The 20,911-nt window shown below is 40.6% G+C and overlaps 1 protein-coding gene across 2 annotated transcripts in view; it reads left to right on the top strand.

The window, feature by feature from the left end:
- Positions 1-8,054: 8,054 nt before the first annotated feature.
- Positions 8,055-20,911, top strand: part of myo18ab (myosin XVIIIA b) — a 138,339-nt gene continuing 125,482 nt past the window's right edge. For both annotated transcript variants that reach the window (XM_079166136.1, XM_079166142.1), the window contains exons 1-2: positions 8,055-8,088; positions 10,190-11,315. In XM_079166136.1, the coding sequence (XP_079022262.1) occupies positions 10,293-11,315 (1,023 nt within the window). In that variant the 5' untranslated portion in view covers positions 8,055-8,088; positions 10,190-10,292. The remainder of the gene's footprint in view (positions 8,089-10,189; positions 11,316-20,911) is intronic.

Genomic DNA, 20,911 nt, shown 5'->3' with positions numbered 1-20,911 from the left:
TTAAAAAGTCTGTCAATCCCCTGACTGACCGGCCTACTGCATTCTAAATTCATTTCCACATTCTTAGACATATCACATGTGCAAATCGACCAATCATAGGCTTCGAAAACTGCCAATACACACACAGGGAGCGACGAAAAAATCACATAAAACACATAAATCGGGCCCCTGAGAGGTCAAAAATGGTTCAAAATGATGCCAAACTGCTTTATTAGATAGATTAAAATTAGAATAGAACAGCTGGAAACCTGGTTCCAAAATTCGGAAAATTCAGAATTTTGGCTTGACCTGGCATGAACTCTCTGTACTCCAACCTCTATAAACTTGGCCTGCTTCACTTAACAAAGCCAATTCTTTTTTAAAAAGGACTGTTGTCATGTTATGCTTTGATTGTGGATAGTTTTAGGCTTACTGCTGCATTATTTCAAAGACAAAAGTGCTTTCTTTTCCAGGCGAACCTGAACATTTTCAATTTGAGCTGTGTGTTATAATCATTCAGCATTTACCAGTAACATATACACTCATATGTACACATATTAAACAACTATCACAGTGTTAGTGTTATAATTCCATTGAAATTATTCAAATAGACCTTGTAGTTAGCGAGATAAGCCCCTTTGAGTATATGGGTATGAAATTTTCGAGGAGAGGCCTCAAAATAGGTTTAGAGGTTAAAAGGTTAAGAGACTTTGGATGTACCCATAGTAGCCTACACTTTGTCGAAGTACAGAATGTTATGAAAAGTCACATTATTTGATGTGCAAAAATATATTTTAAAGTGAAAAACATGCGAGTCATTCATGGGCACAATTCAAACGGGATCAACAAAAATTATTTTCCTCTTGCCGCTGACTACTAATATATATATATATATATATATATATATATATATATATATATATATATATTTTTTTTTAATACCGAAATAAGGTCCCACGGTGCTCCAGCGGAAGGGGAGGAACTCCAGTCCTGAATTTTGGGACTGCGCTGGGCTACCCAGTGTGTTGGAAAGTGATGCCAAGGGTCTGACAAAGTGTCAGTATGAAGAGCTGGAACGAGAACTCGTTGCCCTGCCGATAAACGGAGGGGGCTTCTCAGAGGACGCCATTCACCCCCGAAACCCACCTGACAAATCTGTTACAAATACAAACTACAACTAAGAAAATGGCAACTTTAGGAAACCTGTAATGCATAAAAGTTAACAATATTTAATTACTTTAATATTATCCCTTGAATCGCACTCCAGGTTATCTACAGATTATCCACAACAGATTATCTGTTTATCTCTCAAAACAATTAAACATAAGTCTCACCCAAAAAGCATCAACAGCAGTTTTGGGCATGTCCTCGTTTTCGCTAAAAATACTCATTAAATATTTCGAACAAAACCTGATCCTTTGAGAATTTCTTCAGCCATGTCTCTTCTTAGGTTTTGAAGAGATTGTTTTGGTGAGTTGATGTGAAAAGTCTGTGGAATGTTTGGAAATTCCATCACCGTCATCTTGGCCATCTGTACGAATGGCAAGAGAACACACCTTGTATGAATTGATATAGTAATACAGCATGTTGTTTAATCTATCATAAAGACAACATGTTGCTTAGAATAATCTGCATGACAAAGATCCCACAACTGGGCCCCGTTCCTCGTACGTGGCTATCTGAGTTAGCCGGATCATTTTCAGGATAAGATTACATAAATTGGCCAATAGATTAGCAAAATCACCATAGCAACACATCCATAAAGTTGAACCTGCTCCAGCGCAGGCTTGAGCTAGATCAGCTGGATAAGCTTGCCTCCCCCGAAAAAAAATGTGAGCTCCCTTCCTCAGAGATTCCATCGATGAAGGAGCGATATTAGTCATATTAGCGTTTTATAGGGAGAGAGTTCTTCGAGATCGCCAAGATCCGTTATCACATCATGATGACTTCCTGTACGAGCGCTATCGATTCTGCCGACAAGGAATCATTTATTTAAAGACCTTCTCGAGCCGTACATTGAACACCACACGCTGCAGCCGAGCATTGACTGTCTCACGGACTGTATCACAGCCTCGTGCTGTGTTGTGAGTGGTTCATGTTTGTACAGTGTCGGCGATGCGGAGAACATCGGGAAAGCCGCTGCATGCCGTGCTGTTCATAAAGTTTATTTGGCGCTTAAGAAACTTATGGATGTGTTCATTACATTACCATGGCACATATTGTATTGACTCACCATTTTGAATAATGTTTTTGTGCTTAATTTTTGAGAGACAGCGAGATCCTCCTTGTGGCACTGGCACCCCAGTGGCAGGTCTGTGGCAGGTGTCGGAACTGTGGCAGGCGAGCGGCACTGTTCGGCACCTGAGCGGCACTAGTTCGGCAGCTGCCGAGCTGAGTGGGATGAGCCACATTTCCTGAGAACACCCATTGTTGTTACGAGAGCTCAGCTGTCATAAATCAGTTTTATGATTTTAGTTGAGTCAAGGAACCACCCGTTCTCTGTATACATCCTGAGAGTAACCACGTTGTACTTTTTTGTTTCTCATTCATTTTATTTAAGTATGATTTTGCTGGTTTTGCAACAAAAGGGAACATAATACACTCTTTCCAAATTATTACTTTATAGTCATTTACAACAATCGGCTAAAATAATGAAAATAAATCATCCGTTTTATTATCATTTAAAAGTATATATATAAAAACGTTTTAAAATGAAAACCCATAAAATCTCCAATCCAAAAATACATGTCTGAAAATATCTTCACTCTTCCTCTGCTTATATATAGGTGTCAGTAGCAGCCACAAGTTGCCAGTGCCAATAGTTGTCACAGGTGGTTACTCTCAGGATGTTTACAGAGAACGGGTGGCTCCTTGACTCAACTAAAATCATAAAACTGATTTATGGCAGCTGAGCTCTCGTAAAAACAATGGGTGTTCTCAGGAAATGTGGCTCCACCCACTCTGCCTGCTCAGCTCGGTAGCTGCCGAACTAGTGCCGCTCGGGTGCCGAACAGTGCCGCTCGCCTGCCACAGTTGTGGCACCTGACTGACACACTTCCGACACCTGCTGACACCTGCCACAGACTTGCCACTGGGGTGCCAGTGCCACAAGGAGGATCTCGGCCCTTACAATAGTTTTTACTTGCTCCCGTGTCCTCTTGATGGCTGGGTTGCAACTACATGATGGTTGAAAGCACTCATAATGATATGACAGTGTTATTAGTACACCATAGATATCATTGTTGTAGAAAATGATTAAGGTGGACTCATGATAAGAATAGAGAGAATTACACACAATTTATTTTCACTGCTTCAATTGATTGAATTTCTGATTATGAATAATACATACACACTGATCCGCCCATACACAGATTCGCACACACATATTCAAACTCCTAGTTCTATATGGTAATCTACACATACATGTATATACACATATATAGTACATGATACATATGCGCATACAGTACATATATCCTCATAAGTATCTATTAATTCGTATCAATTAGATACTCTTTGGGCTTGTTTTTATCTACTTATTCTGAAAGAGTTGAGATCATTATTTTCACTATAGATCTCATTGGATGATGCGTTCCATTAAGCCTACTGCCAGCAGCACATTTAAAGAGATATCATCTGATTGATTGGGGTGATGAGGCACTTCAAACTAACCTATACATTTTCCCAACACTTACGCATTTAACTTGTCTGCGATATGTCGCCATGCTTCTTGTCTAGCCCTCGCAGCGGTGGCGGTGTTAGATTTCGCCATGATTATGGTCTTGAATTCCTCATATGAGTTCATGATCATCTCCTGCTCGTCAGCGGAGAAAAAAGAGGCTCTTTCTTTGAGTTTATTTGCTGTTGTACTGTTAGAAAATCATGGTTTCGGTGATCGACGCTTCCCCCTTTTGAAGTAGGACGGGCATGTGCAATTATCCTGATGACTGACGTCTGGTTCGAATCAACGAGATTGTTTGAGCGCGGATCAGCCTTTGAGGAACCGAGATAGCCTGACTTCAATCATCGGGTTAATTTAAGCTGGATAATTAAATAAATAATTTTGGTTTACATTTGCACTTACTCACATTTGCACTTACTCTATGGCTTTACTAAAAGTTTGTAACCTTATTTCCCATAATCTAATAAATAATTACCCAAATCGTCTTCAACTTCATTTGACCCTTGCAGAGGATCAACCACAAAAATGGTGTTTGAAAGGGCATGAAGATATAATATATTGTTAAAGCATGTTATCTTTTTTACCTACAACAATAATGATAATATAATAAACTGAAAATCCTGAAAATAATCACAACAGCAGTTAACAAATGATCGTGTTGACACATTACTTAATTAACGCCGACAATTATTTTATCGTGCATTAACGCAGTTTTTTTTTTTTCTTATCACCGGAGTACTTCGAGTCTAAAGTATCACTTAAATGCAATACACACCGTTGATGCCAGCAAATCACCCAAACAAGCGGTGGAGGAAGTCTTCAGACTACGTTGATGCAGCGTGTAGGAGAAGTATAGAGAAACAAAAAGCAAGACAAGCTAACACATGCCACAGAGAAGTGGATACAAACTGCAGCCGGTTAGTGTTGTGGAAGATGTTGGTCTGAGGAATGTTGATCGCAACGAATGACGTCACGTATGAGCCTCCCTCAAGACGCACCATCACAAGAAGAACACACGAGTTGTATGAAAGTGAGAGGACTTAAGCGACGGCGTGTCAACGTGCACCAGCTGTTGCTCTCACTGGAGACTACTGGACATCGCTGGGTAATGTGAGGAATGTAAGTATTAAAAGCATTGTTAGTATGATTAATGGCACCCCTAGTGGATATTAAATGTCAAAATATGTTAAAAGTCACAATATATGTACTTATGGAATGTATTATATGTTTACAGTATGTTTATTTATAGAGGATATTATATGTCTGCAATAAGTCTACTTGTAGAGGTCTTCAAACATAATCATTGAATGTATTAAACTAAAAGTATAGTCACATGTAGATGGAGCGTTTTGAGCCATGAGGCAGAGACAGGGAGAGATAGGGATTTGAGACAGGCTTTTCAGATAGACGACCACGACCATATATGGAGATAGGACCAGAGACATCGTCAACAGGAAGTGGTCAGAGAGGAGCCTGGACAGCTGACCAGCAGGTCAAAAGGCAGGAGGAGTCCGAAGAATGTCAGCCAATCACTGAGCTGATAGACATTTTCAAACAACAAGACACTGTTTTTTCACTTGGGACCTCTGGGCAGCTAGCTGAGCTGGACTGTGTGGGAGAATTTCATTTGATCTCTGTTTCATGAAACATATTTCTATCGATAGTGTAATTCAGTTTGTAACTGTTTTAGCTTCTGCTAAATATTAAATACTTCTGATCATAACTTGAACCAGCTGAGTGTTTTGGCACGTGTTCTGACAAAGAAGCAGCAGTGGGAGACGTGCGGCCTTCCACAGTTCTGAGAGGTTCTAGACTCAACAGTAACCATCATCACCTCGGAGTTACAGCATTATATTGATGAACAGTAGAGCTGCATTCACATGCTCTGACTGTCATGAAGACAGAAGACAGACATTTTGATGAAACGTGCTGAAACATTGTATTCATGTTGCACAGCAGTGGACCGTTTTCACATAAAGTCAGCACACTGAGCACAGATGCAAGAAATATAACTGCTACTGTGTAAAGCAGGGGTGTCAAACTCATCTTCACTCTGGACCACATCAGCATCACGGTCGCCCTCAAAGGGCCGGTTGTAAATGTCAGACTGTGTAAATGTAACTTCTAACATATTGGTAAATAACTGTCTCTGCATTTGATTATTGTTTATTCAAGTGTACAAATGTTGTACATGCAGTTATATAAATGTAAAAATATATTTAAGCACATTTCTATTATTATAACTTAAATCCTTTTAGTTTAAGAAACCCACATTACTCTATCAAACTTTAAAGAAAATAGCAAAGACAAATATCAAATACAAGTTATTACAATAAGTTTGTTCAAAGCTTAAAATCCTTTCAAGGGTGCGTTTGCACAATCCATGTGAAGTATTTCATGTGTTGTAAAGCCACGTTTAAAGTAGTCTTCAATACTCACAATACATTTATATGTTAAATGTAGAGTAACCAGCCAAAGAGCTGCTCTATGACTGTGTTTAAGTATCTCATAATTATGACTTTCTATCTCATCATTTCGACTATGGGGATATTTTTATTGTCAAGTGTAACTTTACACTTTTTTATTTTTTTTAAACTTTTTATTTTTTTTTGCTGGCAGATTCGCGGGCCACATAAAATGACGTGGCGGGCCGGATTTGGCCTTGAGTTTGAGACCCCTGGTGTAAAGGGAATACTGCTGTTAAGTGTTTGCAAACCAAATGTTATTGCACTTTTGTTCATACAGCTTTTAAAATAAAAGTGCGCAATACACTACTTTTAACAATGCGATTACAAATTGTAATCTTTGCCCAGCACTAAAAGAAACAAATAAGCATATTTAAAAATTTTTACTTAAAAGTATTACATTCATTTTAATCAGATTTGTTGAAATTGAGTAGTTGAGAGTAGTAGCACGGACTACCAATGGGATAGTGTTGGATGACCCAAGTGCTTTGTTTGGACAATCATTTTATTTTTATTTTTTTCATTAAGATAGGGATGATGACCATGAAGATATTTAAAACTTAAAGAAGAATCTTAAAATCAATCCACATGTTACAGCATGTAAAAGATATAGCTGCATGAGATACCAATATCAGGATCTTAAATCTGTCACTGGTACTGAACTTTTATTAAAACCTTTATGAAATATGAATGTAGATTTAGTTGTATTTACTTGATTGTAGCTTATTTAAAGCATTTGTAAGACTGGTAACCTTAAAATGCACACACATAAATGCTGTAAAGGCACATATAGTACCACATGAGCCGTTGTATACTCACCACAAACTTGACGAATCCAATGGCTCCATCATAGTCATCAAATGTGACCTGGCAAAATGTATAAAAATAGAAAGATAACTGTAATATGCTGCAAAACAAAGATGTAATGTACACAGTATGCATTATGTATTTCCCTCCAAAGGGACAACCAAAAAAGTGGAAGCTGCTTTTCCAAATGTATTGTTTGAAAACAACATTAGGTTAAGGATTATAATATGCACACCTTTCGATTTATTCAGTCTCTTATCTGAAGCTTGCTGACACCTCTACAGACTACACTGAATTGATAAAAGTATAATAAATGATTATAGTTGTACTCACCTTTTTTAACCCTTGCCTGGCCATCTGCTCTCTAGTGCCGCACAAATTCACGAGTATAGTCGGCCAGTAAAATAAAAATTCACCATAATTAATTAAAAGCATATTTTTGATAAAAAAAAAACAGTTGTAGTACAACATTGAGAAGCTCATTGCTGTATGAAGTGATTTTGGTTACACTACACTATATAAGAGGAAAGTTATTGAAACGATTTTCCAATAGAATTTCACCATAATTAATAAAAAGCATTTTTTCTAAAATTGGAGTTGTAGTACAACCAAGCGCAGCCTATATATGTTTGAATTGATTTCGGTTACATTACATTGCATGACAGTGAAGCTTTTGAATATTGTTGTAGTATGTATTTTCCGCATTGCACTTTGTAGACGGTCCCTGCGCACTCGTCTCACAGCCTGCCGCACGTTGAGACCAATGCTCTTCGTCCAGCTCGGAGGAGCTCGGAGGACGGCCCGTTTTGATAACATTAACGTTGTAGCTTGCTGTCTACCTCACTACGGTTACAGAGAGTTATGGTTTGTATTTTAACAACGTTTCGCTAACGATTTATTGAACCGGGAAGTCCGAATCTTTGAATATCTTTCCAACTTCACCTAAACAGATGCATGCTGGCGCTTCAGCTAGGCTGCAGCTACAATGCTTGTCCAGCAGGGGTAGCTGGTTGACCACCTTTAGCTGTTGTACTGAACCTTCAGAGCAGCACTGGGAGCAGCCAGCTATGATAACGTTAGCTAAAAGCCTGTCTGCGGCTTCTGTCCCTTCTGTTCCAGCCGAGCTGCACCCAGTATTTGCTGTACTGGAGAACAGTGAGTATTTCTTCTGGAAATAAACATCTGTGATTCAAGTGAGGGGACGCTTTTTGTTTGAAGACAGCAGTGTTGAGTCAGGCGGCCAGTCGGGCTGACTGGAGAATTGTCACAGGATCCCAATGTGTTGTTCCAGGATCTGCTTCACCAAAAATGAGGGCAAAGAACTAACGTTAACGTTAAGGCTGTGGCTGGAGCCAGTTAGGCTATTTAGCTAGCAAGACGACTCACTGGAAAGTTCAACAACAACTCAATGTATTACTATTGGATTGTGTTTTTGGAGCTTTTTTAGTTTGAGGTGGAATAAAAACGCAAATATGTGTAATTAGGTAACGTTACCTCCACAAACGAAGCGGTAGCTCAGCTAGCTAATGTAGCCGAAAAGCTACACCTATTTTAGCGCTGTCATGCTTTTTGTCCCCTTACTTCACATTGAATACGGAGTGGGGCTAGTGTATGTTGCTCTTTGTTCGTTGGTGTGTGAGCCAGATGTTAGCATCGTTTGAACCTCAGCCGTCAAGTAGATGAAGAGAAGAGAGCTTAAAACAGGAGGCACTGTGGAGACCCTTAGCTTTTCTAATGTGGTTATTATAGAAAGAACGTGACGCTAATGTTCACACCAGAGCTGTCCATTCACGGTGGCCCTGCCATCACTTAAAGACCAGAGAGTCACTCAAAATAGCTTTAATTGAGGAAACCTTTTGGTGTTCTGGCAGATTGGTTAGTTGATAACCCGCTGGGAACCACCATGTTCTTTATTTTGAGGCACTGAGTCGTATCGTTCATCTACCAGAGCACTGTGCTTTTAGTACGTTATGATCTCTGCGTTGAGTTTGCAGTGCTAAAGTTAAACTGTGACCCCTTCTAGCTGGGAGTACAGAGTGGCCCTACTAATAGAGAGCCATGCCCAATAGCCTGTGCCATAAGTAGAGTAGGAAGCGGCTGTTTGTTTGGGACCCAGAGGAGTCAGCAGCTAATGAGAACCGGCTGTCTGCTTGTGGCAGTTTGTGGCAGGAAGAGTTCCTGAGTTTGGAGGGTTAGGAGAGACCTGGTTAAAGATGAGGCCAGGAATGTGTTTTGGTCCAACCAAGCTCCTCCAATGGGCCTCTGTCATGTAAGAATGCTGGAGGTCTTCAGTGATGGAGGTCTATCTGTTACTGGGCCATCTACACACGTGGACAGTTGTAAATGTGTACAAAATATACAAAAGCCAAATGCTAGTGGGAAGTAGGCTATGTAATATGCTTGAAGTTATTGCCAATTTTAACTATTTAAATTAGATCTGGGCAATACAGTGCTATAATACTGCTACAATGATATGTAATTGCAACTAGTTCAATTTCTGATTAAGGTTCAAGGTTGATTTATTGTCATTGTACAACACAGGGTTGCACAACGAAATGCAGTTGTATTTCAAAAAGGAAAAACCCGGTGTAAAACCTCTCCTTTGAGATGCTGTAATAGAAAGTTTTCTTCTTTTGTTGCTTCATATAGGGTTGGGTTATATAACGATTCATACTATGGGACAATATAAACGATGTCTGAGTATATTAGGCCATCGCTGACAGTGTTGCAAACCAATGAGCAGAACTTCTTATGGTAATATTTGAGCTGTTTTGCATACATTTAAAGAAATACGTCTATCTGCGAGATATTTAGCTCACTAGATTATCAAAAATAATCTTATCCATAAACAGGTTCTCATGATTATAACACATGTTGATTGCAATTAGTTGTACAACGATTTAGAATCTACCCATTTTGTACATCCCTAGCTTGATAAATGACAATTAACAATTGATTAATGATCAAAATTATTGTTGATAAATTTAGTGTCAATGAGATATTATATATATATATATATATATATATATATATATATATTACTTACGATATCATTACAGTCAAGAGAAAAAAATCCTTTTCAGCTGAGTGTATATATATATATTAAGTATTTTAACATTGTTAATAATTAAAACGTGTAAAATCAATGATATGAAGGTGTATGATTATATTTGTCAGCTTCACATTCTCTTCCACTTCACTTTTAGTATTTTGAAGTTTGACACAATGTGCCCACCCTCCCTGTCTCTTTCTCTAGGGGATTCGTCCCTGGTGGTCACAACACAAGCTCCTGTGAACTGGACCTCCGTCTCTGAAGGGAATATAGAGCCGTGGTGAACAGAAACTCAGCGTTGGTCACCATGTTTAACCTGATGAAAAAGGATAAGGAGAGGGATGGGAGTAGGAAGGAGAAGAAAGATAAAAAGGAGAGGATGTCTCCAGCGGAGCTGCGCAGCCTGGAAGAGATGAGCATGCGCCGTGGCTTCTTCAACCTGAAGAGGGAGGCCAAGCGTGAGTCCAAGACTAAACTGGAGATCTCCAACCCCATTCCCATCAAAGTGGCCAGCAGCAACGAGCTCACCCTCACTGATATTGAATCGGACGGCTTGAGCAACCGAAGCAGCATGGTTCTGGATGACCAGCTTAGCGCTGCCAGCTCCACCGATGACCTGAAGGGCGAGGGTGGAGGAGGACAGGATGGACATCGCAACTCAGTACGTGATCGCGTGGCTCAATTTGGTTCAATTGCCAAGACGAACTCTTCGCAGGTGGGTCAAATGATGAAACGCTTCTCCTTTTCCCAGAGGAGTAAAGAGGAGAGCCCATCAGAGGGCTCCACTCCGTCAGGCCAGAACTCTGCTGCACCGTCCCCGCAAGTGGAGAGCAAAGTCTTCAGCATGCTCCGCAAGCACAGCCTGAAGCAGCAGCCTGAAGTAGCACCAGCCACCAAAAAAGTCTGCATCCCTGAAGTGGTGGACAAGACCTTCCCCGCACAGCTGCAGCTACCGGCTGTGGTCGCACCGAGTGTCCCAGAAATACGCGAGCTGGAGCTCCAACGCCGCAACACCGGGGACTTTGGATTCTCTTTGCGTCGCACCACTATGCTTGACCGCAGTCCTGATGGAGGAGTGTACAGGCGGGTGGTCCACTTTGCCGAGCCTGGTGCCGGCACCAAGGACCTGGCGCTGGGCCTGGTGCCGGGCGACAGGCTGGTGGAGATTAACGGGCGGAATGTGGAGAACAAGAGCCGTGACGAGATCGTGGAGATGATCCGTCAGTCGGGAGACACGGTGAGGCTGAAGGTGCAGCCCATCCTGGAGCTGAGCGAGCTGAGTCGCTGCTGGCTGAGGAACACCGAGGGGCTGCGCAGGGAGGCCAGACATGTAAGCAGCTCGTCCACTTTCTATGTTCCAATAGATAAAGGCCTCTGCTGCTCTCTCTTTGGCATGAGTGGCACTCTATTTCTATGTCTTACAATCTAAAATCTAAAATGTTTTCTCCCGGTTTTTCAAGTGTCTAGTTTCAGAAACTTTTTTCCACAGGCTGATTTAGCTGCAGCAGAAACACAGCAATGTGCCTGATTCTCAGGGAAGCAGTGTTTGGCCTCTGGCTTATTGACGAGCTGTTTGTAAGACGTTGTTTCTCGGTGTCTGATCATGTTGTGGGAGGATGACAGTAAAGTCAAGGTGTCCTGCTAACTAGTTGTGCCTTGTATTCTGAAAGAATACCCTGGTCGAATGAGTTTCCAATCCTGCCTTGGCTTTATAACAGCAGTTGTTAAAATTGTGCTTTTCTCGCTGACATGATGCATTTTGTGACATTACTGTAATTTCTTGAATTATTTATTTTCAAGAATAACAATAGAATAACTTACCCTTGGAAGTCCATCTGAAATACGATTGCATTTGCTACAGCGTACACATATTCTCTGTACATCACGTGTCCTGTGTTGTCCTTTGAGAAATGTCAGAAACCAAAATCTATATTTTGGTTTCATGATTGCACCCACTAGTTTTGCCAAATCTTGATGAATACCGTTAGCTCCACCTGTATATAGATGGAGATCTTATTTTGATACAGCCAATCAAATCAGTGTTGTGTCACAGGCAGAGCAGACGGTCACACTGAACCAGACGGCTGCTGCTACACTACACAAGAGACACAGACTCCGAACAACTAGCACATTATCCTTCCTGCTGAAGTCTCCCTCTTATCTCACTGACTTACAAACATGAACACAAGCCTTGTCCTGCACTGTAGCTTGCTAATATCAGTTTGCAGGCTAGAACTCCTCAGTACCACAACCATCAACACGCTGTCTGCCTTTGCTATGAACACTACAGCAAGTTTCTTTACTTGGCCTCTCGTTCCCTTCGGTGGAACACCGGCTCTCTGGCAGCCTGCCAGCTGCTGTCAATCAAACCGAGATCATTTTTCCCAAAAAGATGACTAGAAGTGATTTTTTGCTGGATTTTAAGGTATAGACAAATTGATTGGCTCCTCATGTTGATGTCTGAGCTGACTATGGCTGTCTAACCACAACAGAAACAATAATGAAACAAAAAGTCTTTTAACAGAGCCTCAACTCCTCCAAACATTTAATAATATCTTCATTTTTTCTTTGCCCTGTGTCAGAAATGCTTTTCAACAGGCAGAAAGTAGAGCACTGTGATATCCCAGATTCTCAGGGGTGTTTGTGTTCTGATTCTGTACTTGTACTGTATGTACTTACCCGTCCTGGAAAACATTTGACCAGTTGTTAATGAAAACACATGGAAAGTGTTGTGATATAACCCTTTAGCTGAGAATGAACTACTATCAGAGCTCCATAAAAAAGATGACATTGCCATCTGAAAGATCCGAGTCATGCTGTGGATCACATTAACGCTCAAACAGCAGCTGGTGGAGCAGCCTACTCTGTTATGTAGTGGACACTCTGTGAACACACTTCCATGTTACGTCACATGGGAGCACATGCAGGTTGGATGACATTACATAACGCTGCTTTCTTCCCAACTTGTTTTAAACGACTTGAACAATGTTAAATTGGTCAGCATGTTTGGTTCAGTTGCTAAAGTTGACTTGCTCGCTAGCTTGTTTTGCCTGCAAAGGTTGATAATAAATGTGAATAAAGGATCAAAGCAATGAATAGGAGCCCACAACCCCATTTAATACTGGCTATCAGTACTTTTTTATTTTACTAGCATTGTCTCTTCAAACACAATGCTGCACTGTTGAGCTAAAGTGGACCATACGTGACATGACATGTTTGACTGTTGTTGCAGTAGCTCACAGTGGGGGTGACTAGCCGTGTTAATATTACTGGTAAAGGGGCTAATTTATATGGTGCAGTAAACTGATGGTCAGTGGCAGCTAATAATCCTAGCAAACTCTACTCTGACTTTGAATATTACATTTAGGTAAGAAAAGTTCAGTCGGCAAAAGTGTAGGTTAGTAATCGTGTTATTGGGGTTCAGCAGCAATGATTTTTTATAATTCATGAGAAAAAAGAGATGAATTAGTGTATGGGGTGATCCCTGTCCGTCATTTGAGCTACAGATCACAGTGTAAAAGGGAACCTCCACATCACCTGACAATGAAATGAAGGAACAACGGTGTTCCTGTTAAGCTGGTAGCTCTTTATTAAAGGGTAACTGCACACTGAAACATGTTTTTTAGGCTGTAAACTAAAAGCTGTGACTATACTTTGATTTACCACATCAATGCAGGTGTTAATATTGACAGTGCTTACCAAATATATAAAAATCAGCATTTCATGATTGTAAATGGCTCTACTGTTTTATATCACCCCAAACCGTTTGGGACTAGTCTATGTCATGAAATAAATGAATGTTAATGTCCTCTGATCAGACCAGCATAATTATTATTTTCAAGTGTAAGCGATTGAAAATAATGAGTGAATAAAATGCAAAAAATAGTAAATCAGTATGAGTTGGTCATCCTCTGTAAACATAGACATGAGAAGTGGATGTAGTCATGGTGACGTCATTGGTTTGTGGACTGCTGTTTGGAAGCCTCAAGTTCAGTGATTTAGCCGTCACCATCTTGGATTACGGCCGTGGCCATCTTGGCTTTCTGCAACCAGTGAACGAAAGTGACCATATATGGCACTGTTAGTGACGGCGACCTCTCAAAGACAGTAGCCCCGCCCTAAAGCATACTCTGCTTTATGGTCTGTTTGACTCTAAATGGACCATCATTTACTAAATGAACATCATGCTGTATTGAAGAAGACTTGAAACTAGAGATTGAGACCATAAACTCATGTTTACAATGTTTACTGAGGTAATAAATCAAGAGAGAAGAGAGTCATTTTCTCATAGACTTCTATACAACCAGAGGAGTCGCCCCCTGATGGACATTAGAGAGAATGCAGCTTTAAGACACTTCCACATATCGGCAGAACTGGAGGTTGCTGCCTGGCTGCAAACTGTGTTGTTGCTACAGCTATGTGTGCACAGAAAACTAGTTAATAAATCATAAAGAGAAGTGCTGAAATGATAAGTTGATTCATGAAAATGAAAGTGAGGATTCCTTTCCTTTAGCTTTCCTCTGCTTTATATCATTGTAGACTATCTTTGAGTTTTGGACTGCTGGTTGGACTAAACGAGTCATTTGTCACAGTGGCCTCTGGAAAACTGGAAATGTTTCAACCATGTTCTGATTGATCAATGGATTAAGGAACCTATCTTTTTGCCGGTATTTTACCGGTCTTAAAGTCATGAACTTTGTTGCATTAACTGTAGCTTAGTGTCCTCATCAGAGGGCTTTGTTTGTTTGCCTCCACTGGCTCTGGATTAAGGGTCCTTGTGACCACGTCGGACTGAAAGGGACTCTGGTTCCCCTTCTCACCACAACTGAATTCATCCGCTGTGTGGCTCTATGTAGCCCACGTTTTCCTTCTCTATACAGGAGACACTGGCTGTGTGTGTCTCAGATAAGAGACTTGGGCCTACTTGTGTTATGTGAGGAGCTGCTATAATGACTTCCATGGAGCAAACAGGAAGTGCACACCGGAGGCTGCTTTGTTTAAGTGTATTGGTAGTGTTGGGTGAAACACACACACTTTTCCCTTCCTCTAACTTCTCTGCAGCTGATTTGTAAGTGTGTTAAACAGCGGGCCTGTCTGTGTCTCTTTGTCCACTCTAATGGATATCAGCAGCTTCACTGCTGGTTTGAATAAAGGAGAGCTGACAGAAGGGCCGTCATTCAATCCCGACAAAGGGTTTAAAAGGCACACAGTGTCGGCCAGCAGCAGCTACCAGCTTTCCTACATGTTATTATATTCATGAGAAACTAGTAATGAACAGGGCTGGGTATCGTTTGAAATGTTTCAATATACTTGAATTTCAGTACAGATATTACAGACTGTGTATCAGCAATGATAACGATGCCTGCAGCCAATTTAGTGTTCACAATATTTGATTGGGCTGATTCTTTTCTTGTTCGTCCATTTCTCGGAGCCCAAGGTCTTCACATTGACATCAGGTGTCAGGACATACTGTGGCTCAGTGTTAGAGCAGGGTCGTCCTTCAATCAGTGGATCGCCGGTTCGATCCCCGGCTCCGCTACTCCGTCTCGATGTGTCCTTGAGCAAGACATTTAACCCCAAATTGCTCCCGTAGCTGTGCCTACGGGTTATAAATGTTAGTTAGTCCTGATGGGCAGGTTGCACCTTGCACAGTAGCCCCTGTCAACAGTGTATGATTGGGTGAATGATGACATGGAGTGATAAAGAGCTTTGAGTGGAGCAATGGTATCATAACTAATAGTAAATGATGTACATAATAATCAACACTAGGGCTGCAACTAACGATTATTTTAATAATCGATTAATCTGTCGATTATTTGTTCGATTAATCGATGAATCGGATAAAAAAAAAAACATTAATTTCCAACCCTGAACTGACAGTGCACATTCACAGAGCAACACATCTTCACAAAGTGCACAAACAGGTTGCTTGAACATCCCTGAGCTGTTAAAGTAATTATTTAAAAAAATAAATGGACTAATATCTGGAATGGGGTTCAGTGGGTTTACCCACGCCTCTCAGTGAAGGGTAGACACGCGCTGATCCACTCAGTGAACAGCTTTCAGGCCGATAAGCCACGCCCCCTCTCCGGCGCGCGATGCACGCGAATGAACACAAATACTCCCCCCGCGTTCAAACGCGGTGAAGAGGTCCCCGGCGATCGTGACCAAACGCGAGGTCCCCGGCGGCGGCGCGAATGACGCGAAAATAATACAAATCGCGTAAATCAACTTCCGGTGTTTGCTGTTCCATTATTCCAGCTGCTGTGAACATCTCCGCCACTTATTGAGTGGCGTAATAATCGCCGACACAACGAATCGATAATGAAATTCGTTGCTAACTCTTTTAATAATCGATTTTTATCTATTTTATCAATTCGTTGTTGCAGCCCTAATCAACACATTGTAATATACTAGAATAATCCCCTAAAACTAGAAGGAATGGTTTAACAGCTGAAGTCCTTCAGCATGGTGTCAGGAGAACAGACCTGAACACAGTAAGACTTAATCAAGGTATGGAAACAGACTATGAGCAGGATATTCTAACAAAAAGGAGAGGAAGAGACATTTTCACTAATGGCTCATGTTTAGTGATGGCCTGGTGCACACTAGATGGGAGAACTGATTCTTACCAGCTTTTTTGCAAATCAACTTATTATAAAATATATTATTGATATATAGTTCAAATTACATAAATTATTAAATACAACACCATAATAAAGATGCAACCAATAAGAGCGTAGTTCTAGTGGAGTCTTCATTCTATATGACTGTGTGCGGCAGTGTGGCAGTGCACCACAGGTGACCTTATGCTGAGAAGCTGTACTACTGAGGTCCTGGTGCAGGTCATTGGGTTGCTCCAGTAAAAGCTCATGTGAAGCGTTGAGCGCTGTAGATGCAGACAGAGGTCGGTAGCTTCACTTCAGTCTGCTGCCTCCACCGTTTGGTCCCTGTTCCTGTCCTATTGGAGTCAAACCAGCCAGGCTTTCCTCTGTAGGAGGCAGCTGCTTCACTCACTGGACAAAAACAGAGCTAACATGAGGCTTTGTCTTTATTGTGAAGGATGACAATCAGCACTCTGTAGTCACGGCTATTTATCGCCTCCAGCTCCAGACAGCGCTGATGGAAACATTCCATCTGCTGCGATGCTGTGAGGATTAATACATTTTATTTCCTCAAAGCCACCAAACTCCATTCAGACAACAGTAATTTTACCTCGCTGATCATTAAAAACACAATTCATTCAAACTTGTTCTAACAATCATCAACTCTGGTTTAAGAGTTTGACAGAGACTGAATAAGTAACATTTTCACTGTTTAGTAATGAATGTGACACAGCAGGGAAATAAAACAGAGGCTACGGCGCCGGCATACTCCAATAAGGAAGGAATCTATCGCCCACATTTAGCCCGTTTTTCTAAAACCATACATGCTGATTCAGTTGGAAAAAGGGTATTAGATAGATAGATAGATATAAACTTTATTCATCCCCAGGGGGAAATTAGTTTGTAGCAGCAGCAATTTACAGAGTAAAATATTATATATGGAAATGCACAATATACAGGACTGTCTCAGAAAATTAGAATATTGTGATAAAGTTCTTTATTTTGTGTAATGCAATTAAAAAAACAAAAATGTCATGCATTCTGGATTCATTACAAATCAACTGAAATATTGCAAGCCTTTTATTCTTTTAATATTGCTGATTATGGCTTACAGCTTAAGAAAACTCAAATATCCTATCTCTAAATATTAGAATATCATGAAAAAGTATACTAGTAGGGTATTCAACTAATCACTTGAATCGTCTAATTAACTCGAAACACCTGCAAGGGTTTCCTGAGCCTTGAAAAACACTCAGCTTGGTTCAGTAAACTAAATCACACGTATGGGGATTATCACAATATTCTAATTTTCTGAGACAGTCCTGTATACAGTACAATAAAATAACAGAGCAGATATTAAATTTGAAGAAATAGAATAATAAAAAATAAGATAAAATAGAATAAAAATGCACAGTATATACAATGAATTAGGATGGTATTAAATGAACAACTTGGTAAACTAAACACCCTGAACGTTAGCTCCTGCTCTCTGGCTCATATTCCTGGAGCAGATTCTGCTATTTGCGGTTGCCTTTACACTGACCCTGTCTAGAGGCAGGTTGATTCATTTTAATTTAATTAAATATTTGATTAATGTTTAATGCAGAGTCATAAAACGGAGAGCAGAGAGCCAGAAAAACAACCACGCAGAGTTCTGTAGGTCATTTGTAGGAAATTATACTGTATGTCTTTTATTAATATATTGAAGCAGTTGAAGCTTTATTGATTGGTCCATATGTATGTAACCTATACATTCTATTTGAAATCTAATGCTGTTGGGGTCTTTGCAGTAACAGTTAATAAGTAGCAGACACTTTAAAGCACAGCCATGTTTTCCTCCCACACTCTTTCTCATTCAGCCTCTCTGCTGTCCACCGTAGTGGACCCTCAACAGTGCCTGTTAACTTTGGCACAGTCGTTGTTGTTTCGACTCATTCAGGAAGCAATTGTGACTTAACATGCATCCACTTTTATTCAGACCCTCTCAAACTTCTCTGCTTCCTGTGCTCAAACCAATTACTCAACTTTCATTCCCATTTTCAAAGTGTTAGTGTTCTGATTGTTACAGGAGTAGAACTTTAAGTGCATCATTTGTTTGTCAAGTTACTGCCAAGTTACTGTTGGATATGGATGGCAACATTTTGACAATAACGTTAGCTACGAATACGATACAACTAGATTAGCTTGCAGTGAATGGTTCAAACAAATTCCTCTGGTTTAAAACATCTGTTGGAAAACGTTTGCCGGCTCGCAGCACTACTTTTGCTTTAACTTTTTAACGATTTTGCTTCACAGTACTTCTACCTGTTTAACAGTATGGTGAGCCAGCAAACACAGGGAAAAAGATAGAGGCTGATGACCTGTAACAGAGGTTTGCAGTTGGATTGCCCTGGGAAAGTTGGGGCCATATATTATGCATCCTAACCACTCAATCATAAGGACTTATGGACATTTATGGAGAATTCAGATGACACACTAGGATTTACCAGGATGTAATCAGAGTCAAGTGATGGACTAATGCATAATATGCTAAAGTAAAGTAAACTTGTTGGATATGGAAAGGTCAGGGTTGTGTCTAGAAGGTAACGCACAAGTTGCAAAACTCTTGCAAGATAGTTAAGGTTAGGCATTAACCTTGTATGGTTAAGGTTAATGGTTAAGGTTAGGCACATCCTTCACATCAACTGTAGTCATTTCCCAATGACACACGCCTTTCTGCAGTGATGGTGGTATTGGCACAAACATGATGAACTCTGTTTGGGATCACTTAGAATTTCTACACCTTGGTCTAGCTTGAGCCATCGCTTTCTTTGGCCGAGTGAGTGATGATCGCCTAAACTGGTGTCAGAGCTGCTCTGGGCGTCTGGCTCCAGTCAGATTTTACAGCTAGCACCTGTCTTCAAGTGTTGAAACCAGTAGGTTAGACTTTAGAGAGCAAGCTTAATTTGATAGGAGTAGCAGAGGCTTCTGTGTTTTACTCAGTATCTCTATCCAAATAAAGGCTCAGGGCTCAATCAAAACGAAGTGCAGCACTTTATTAGCTTGTGTTTTGCAGCTGCTGGTCCTCTGTCATCTCAACAGTCAAGACAATAAAACTAGAAGTCAGTGGTCATACCTGATTTTCCAGGCATGCAATCATGCTTTTAGGTCAGTAGAACAAGTTAGGCAGTCATCATGTCTGGTTTACTTTTCATCAAAATATCGTTGTAATTGCATAGTAATGCTGCTGAAAGCACAGATTGACTTGTAACGCCTGTGTGTAATGCAGATGTGAAACTCTGGAGTTAGGAACAGCTGCCATTCCATTTTATATTTGACAATGACACAATTAGAATATAATTATTATGCGTTTAGGGGCGTGTCCAAGTTACAAATAGTTAATAAAAAGAGGTGCATTGACGGTAGAGTTACTCATGATGTAAACATATATTGAAAGGATGAAATGTGTACATAGGTTGTGGCATATTCCCATACTTACCATGATAAAACGTGCAGTGAGACTACTGCTCAGGAAGCTGGCTTAGCTTTGTACTGCACCCATAACAAGTATGTTAATTGAGATAATATTCAGTGTGGAAATAGTTAAACAAACCTAGCTTGTAAGCCTTGTAGACTTTAGCCCCAAACTATCTGAAACTGGCAGCAGGAATCCAGATTGGAGAAGCCTGAAAGGAGAGGGGAGCCTGGAGCGTGAGAGAGAGAGAGTGGAGGTTAAAGTAGCAAGAAGCCATCTTCACTTGTCTTAACAGGCTGACTGGAAGCAACGGGAAGCAGGCCTCTCCCTTTAGGACTCACTCTGGCATCTGTGGAATCTGCGTTGGAACAAATAGGCCACTTCCTGGCCCTTTCCCCTGGGCTTTTCTTCTGGAGGAAGAGGAATGAGGTTCTGAGGCTGAGTGTAGAAGCAGGAACTTGATGTCTGTGAATGTATTTGATAAAAAACATTGATTTCTAAAACTTCTACTCATGTCTACGTTAAAAAAGTAATGTGACTGTGTAAAGCAGTGTCTGTATTATTCAAGAGTTGTTTTTCACCCATCTGGTGAAAGTCTTGGGCCCAATATAAAGCATGTCATCTTTTAAGGCCATGTTCAGTCAGACCTTAGTACCGTTGCATTAATGTACAAACGTTACTAGCTCATAGGAAACGTTTGGGCAGCTCTTCAGCAAACCAGGACTTGTTTGGTGATGTCACAGATTCCACAAGAGTTGGATTGCCTTGATTACAGTTGGTTCTGTACTTTCACAAGTCATTTCTCGGGTGCAGCTCCAGTTGACCTTCTTGCTGTAAGCCTCTCAGTCAAACACATTTCCTGTAGCC

Source organism: Pholis gunnellus, assembly GCF_910591455.1.
Source record: "Pholis gunnellus genome assembly, chromosome: 9".
Lineage (NCBI taxonomy): Eukaryota > Metazoa > Chordata > Actinopteri > Perciformes > Pholidae > Pholis > Pholis gunnellus.
This window is presented reverse-complemented; position numbering and strand designations above follow the sequence as displayed.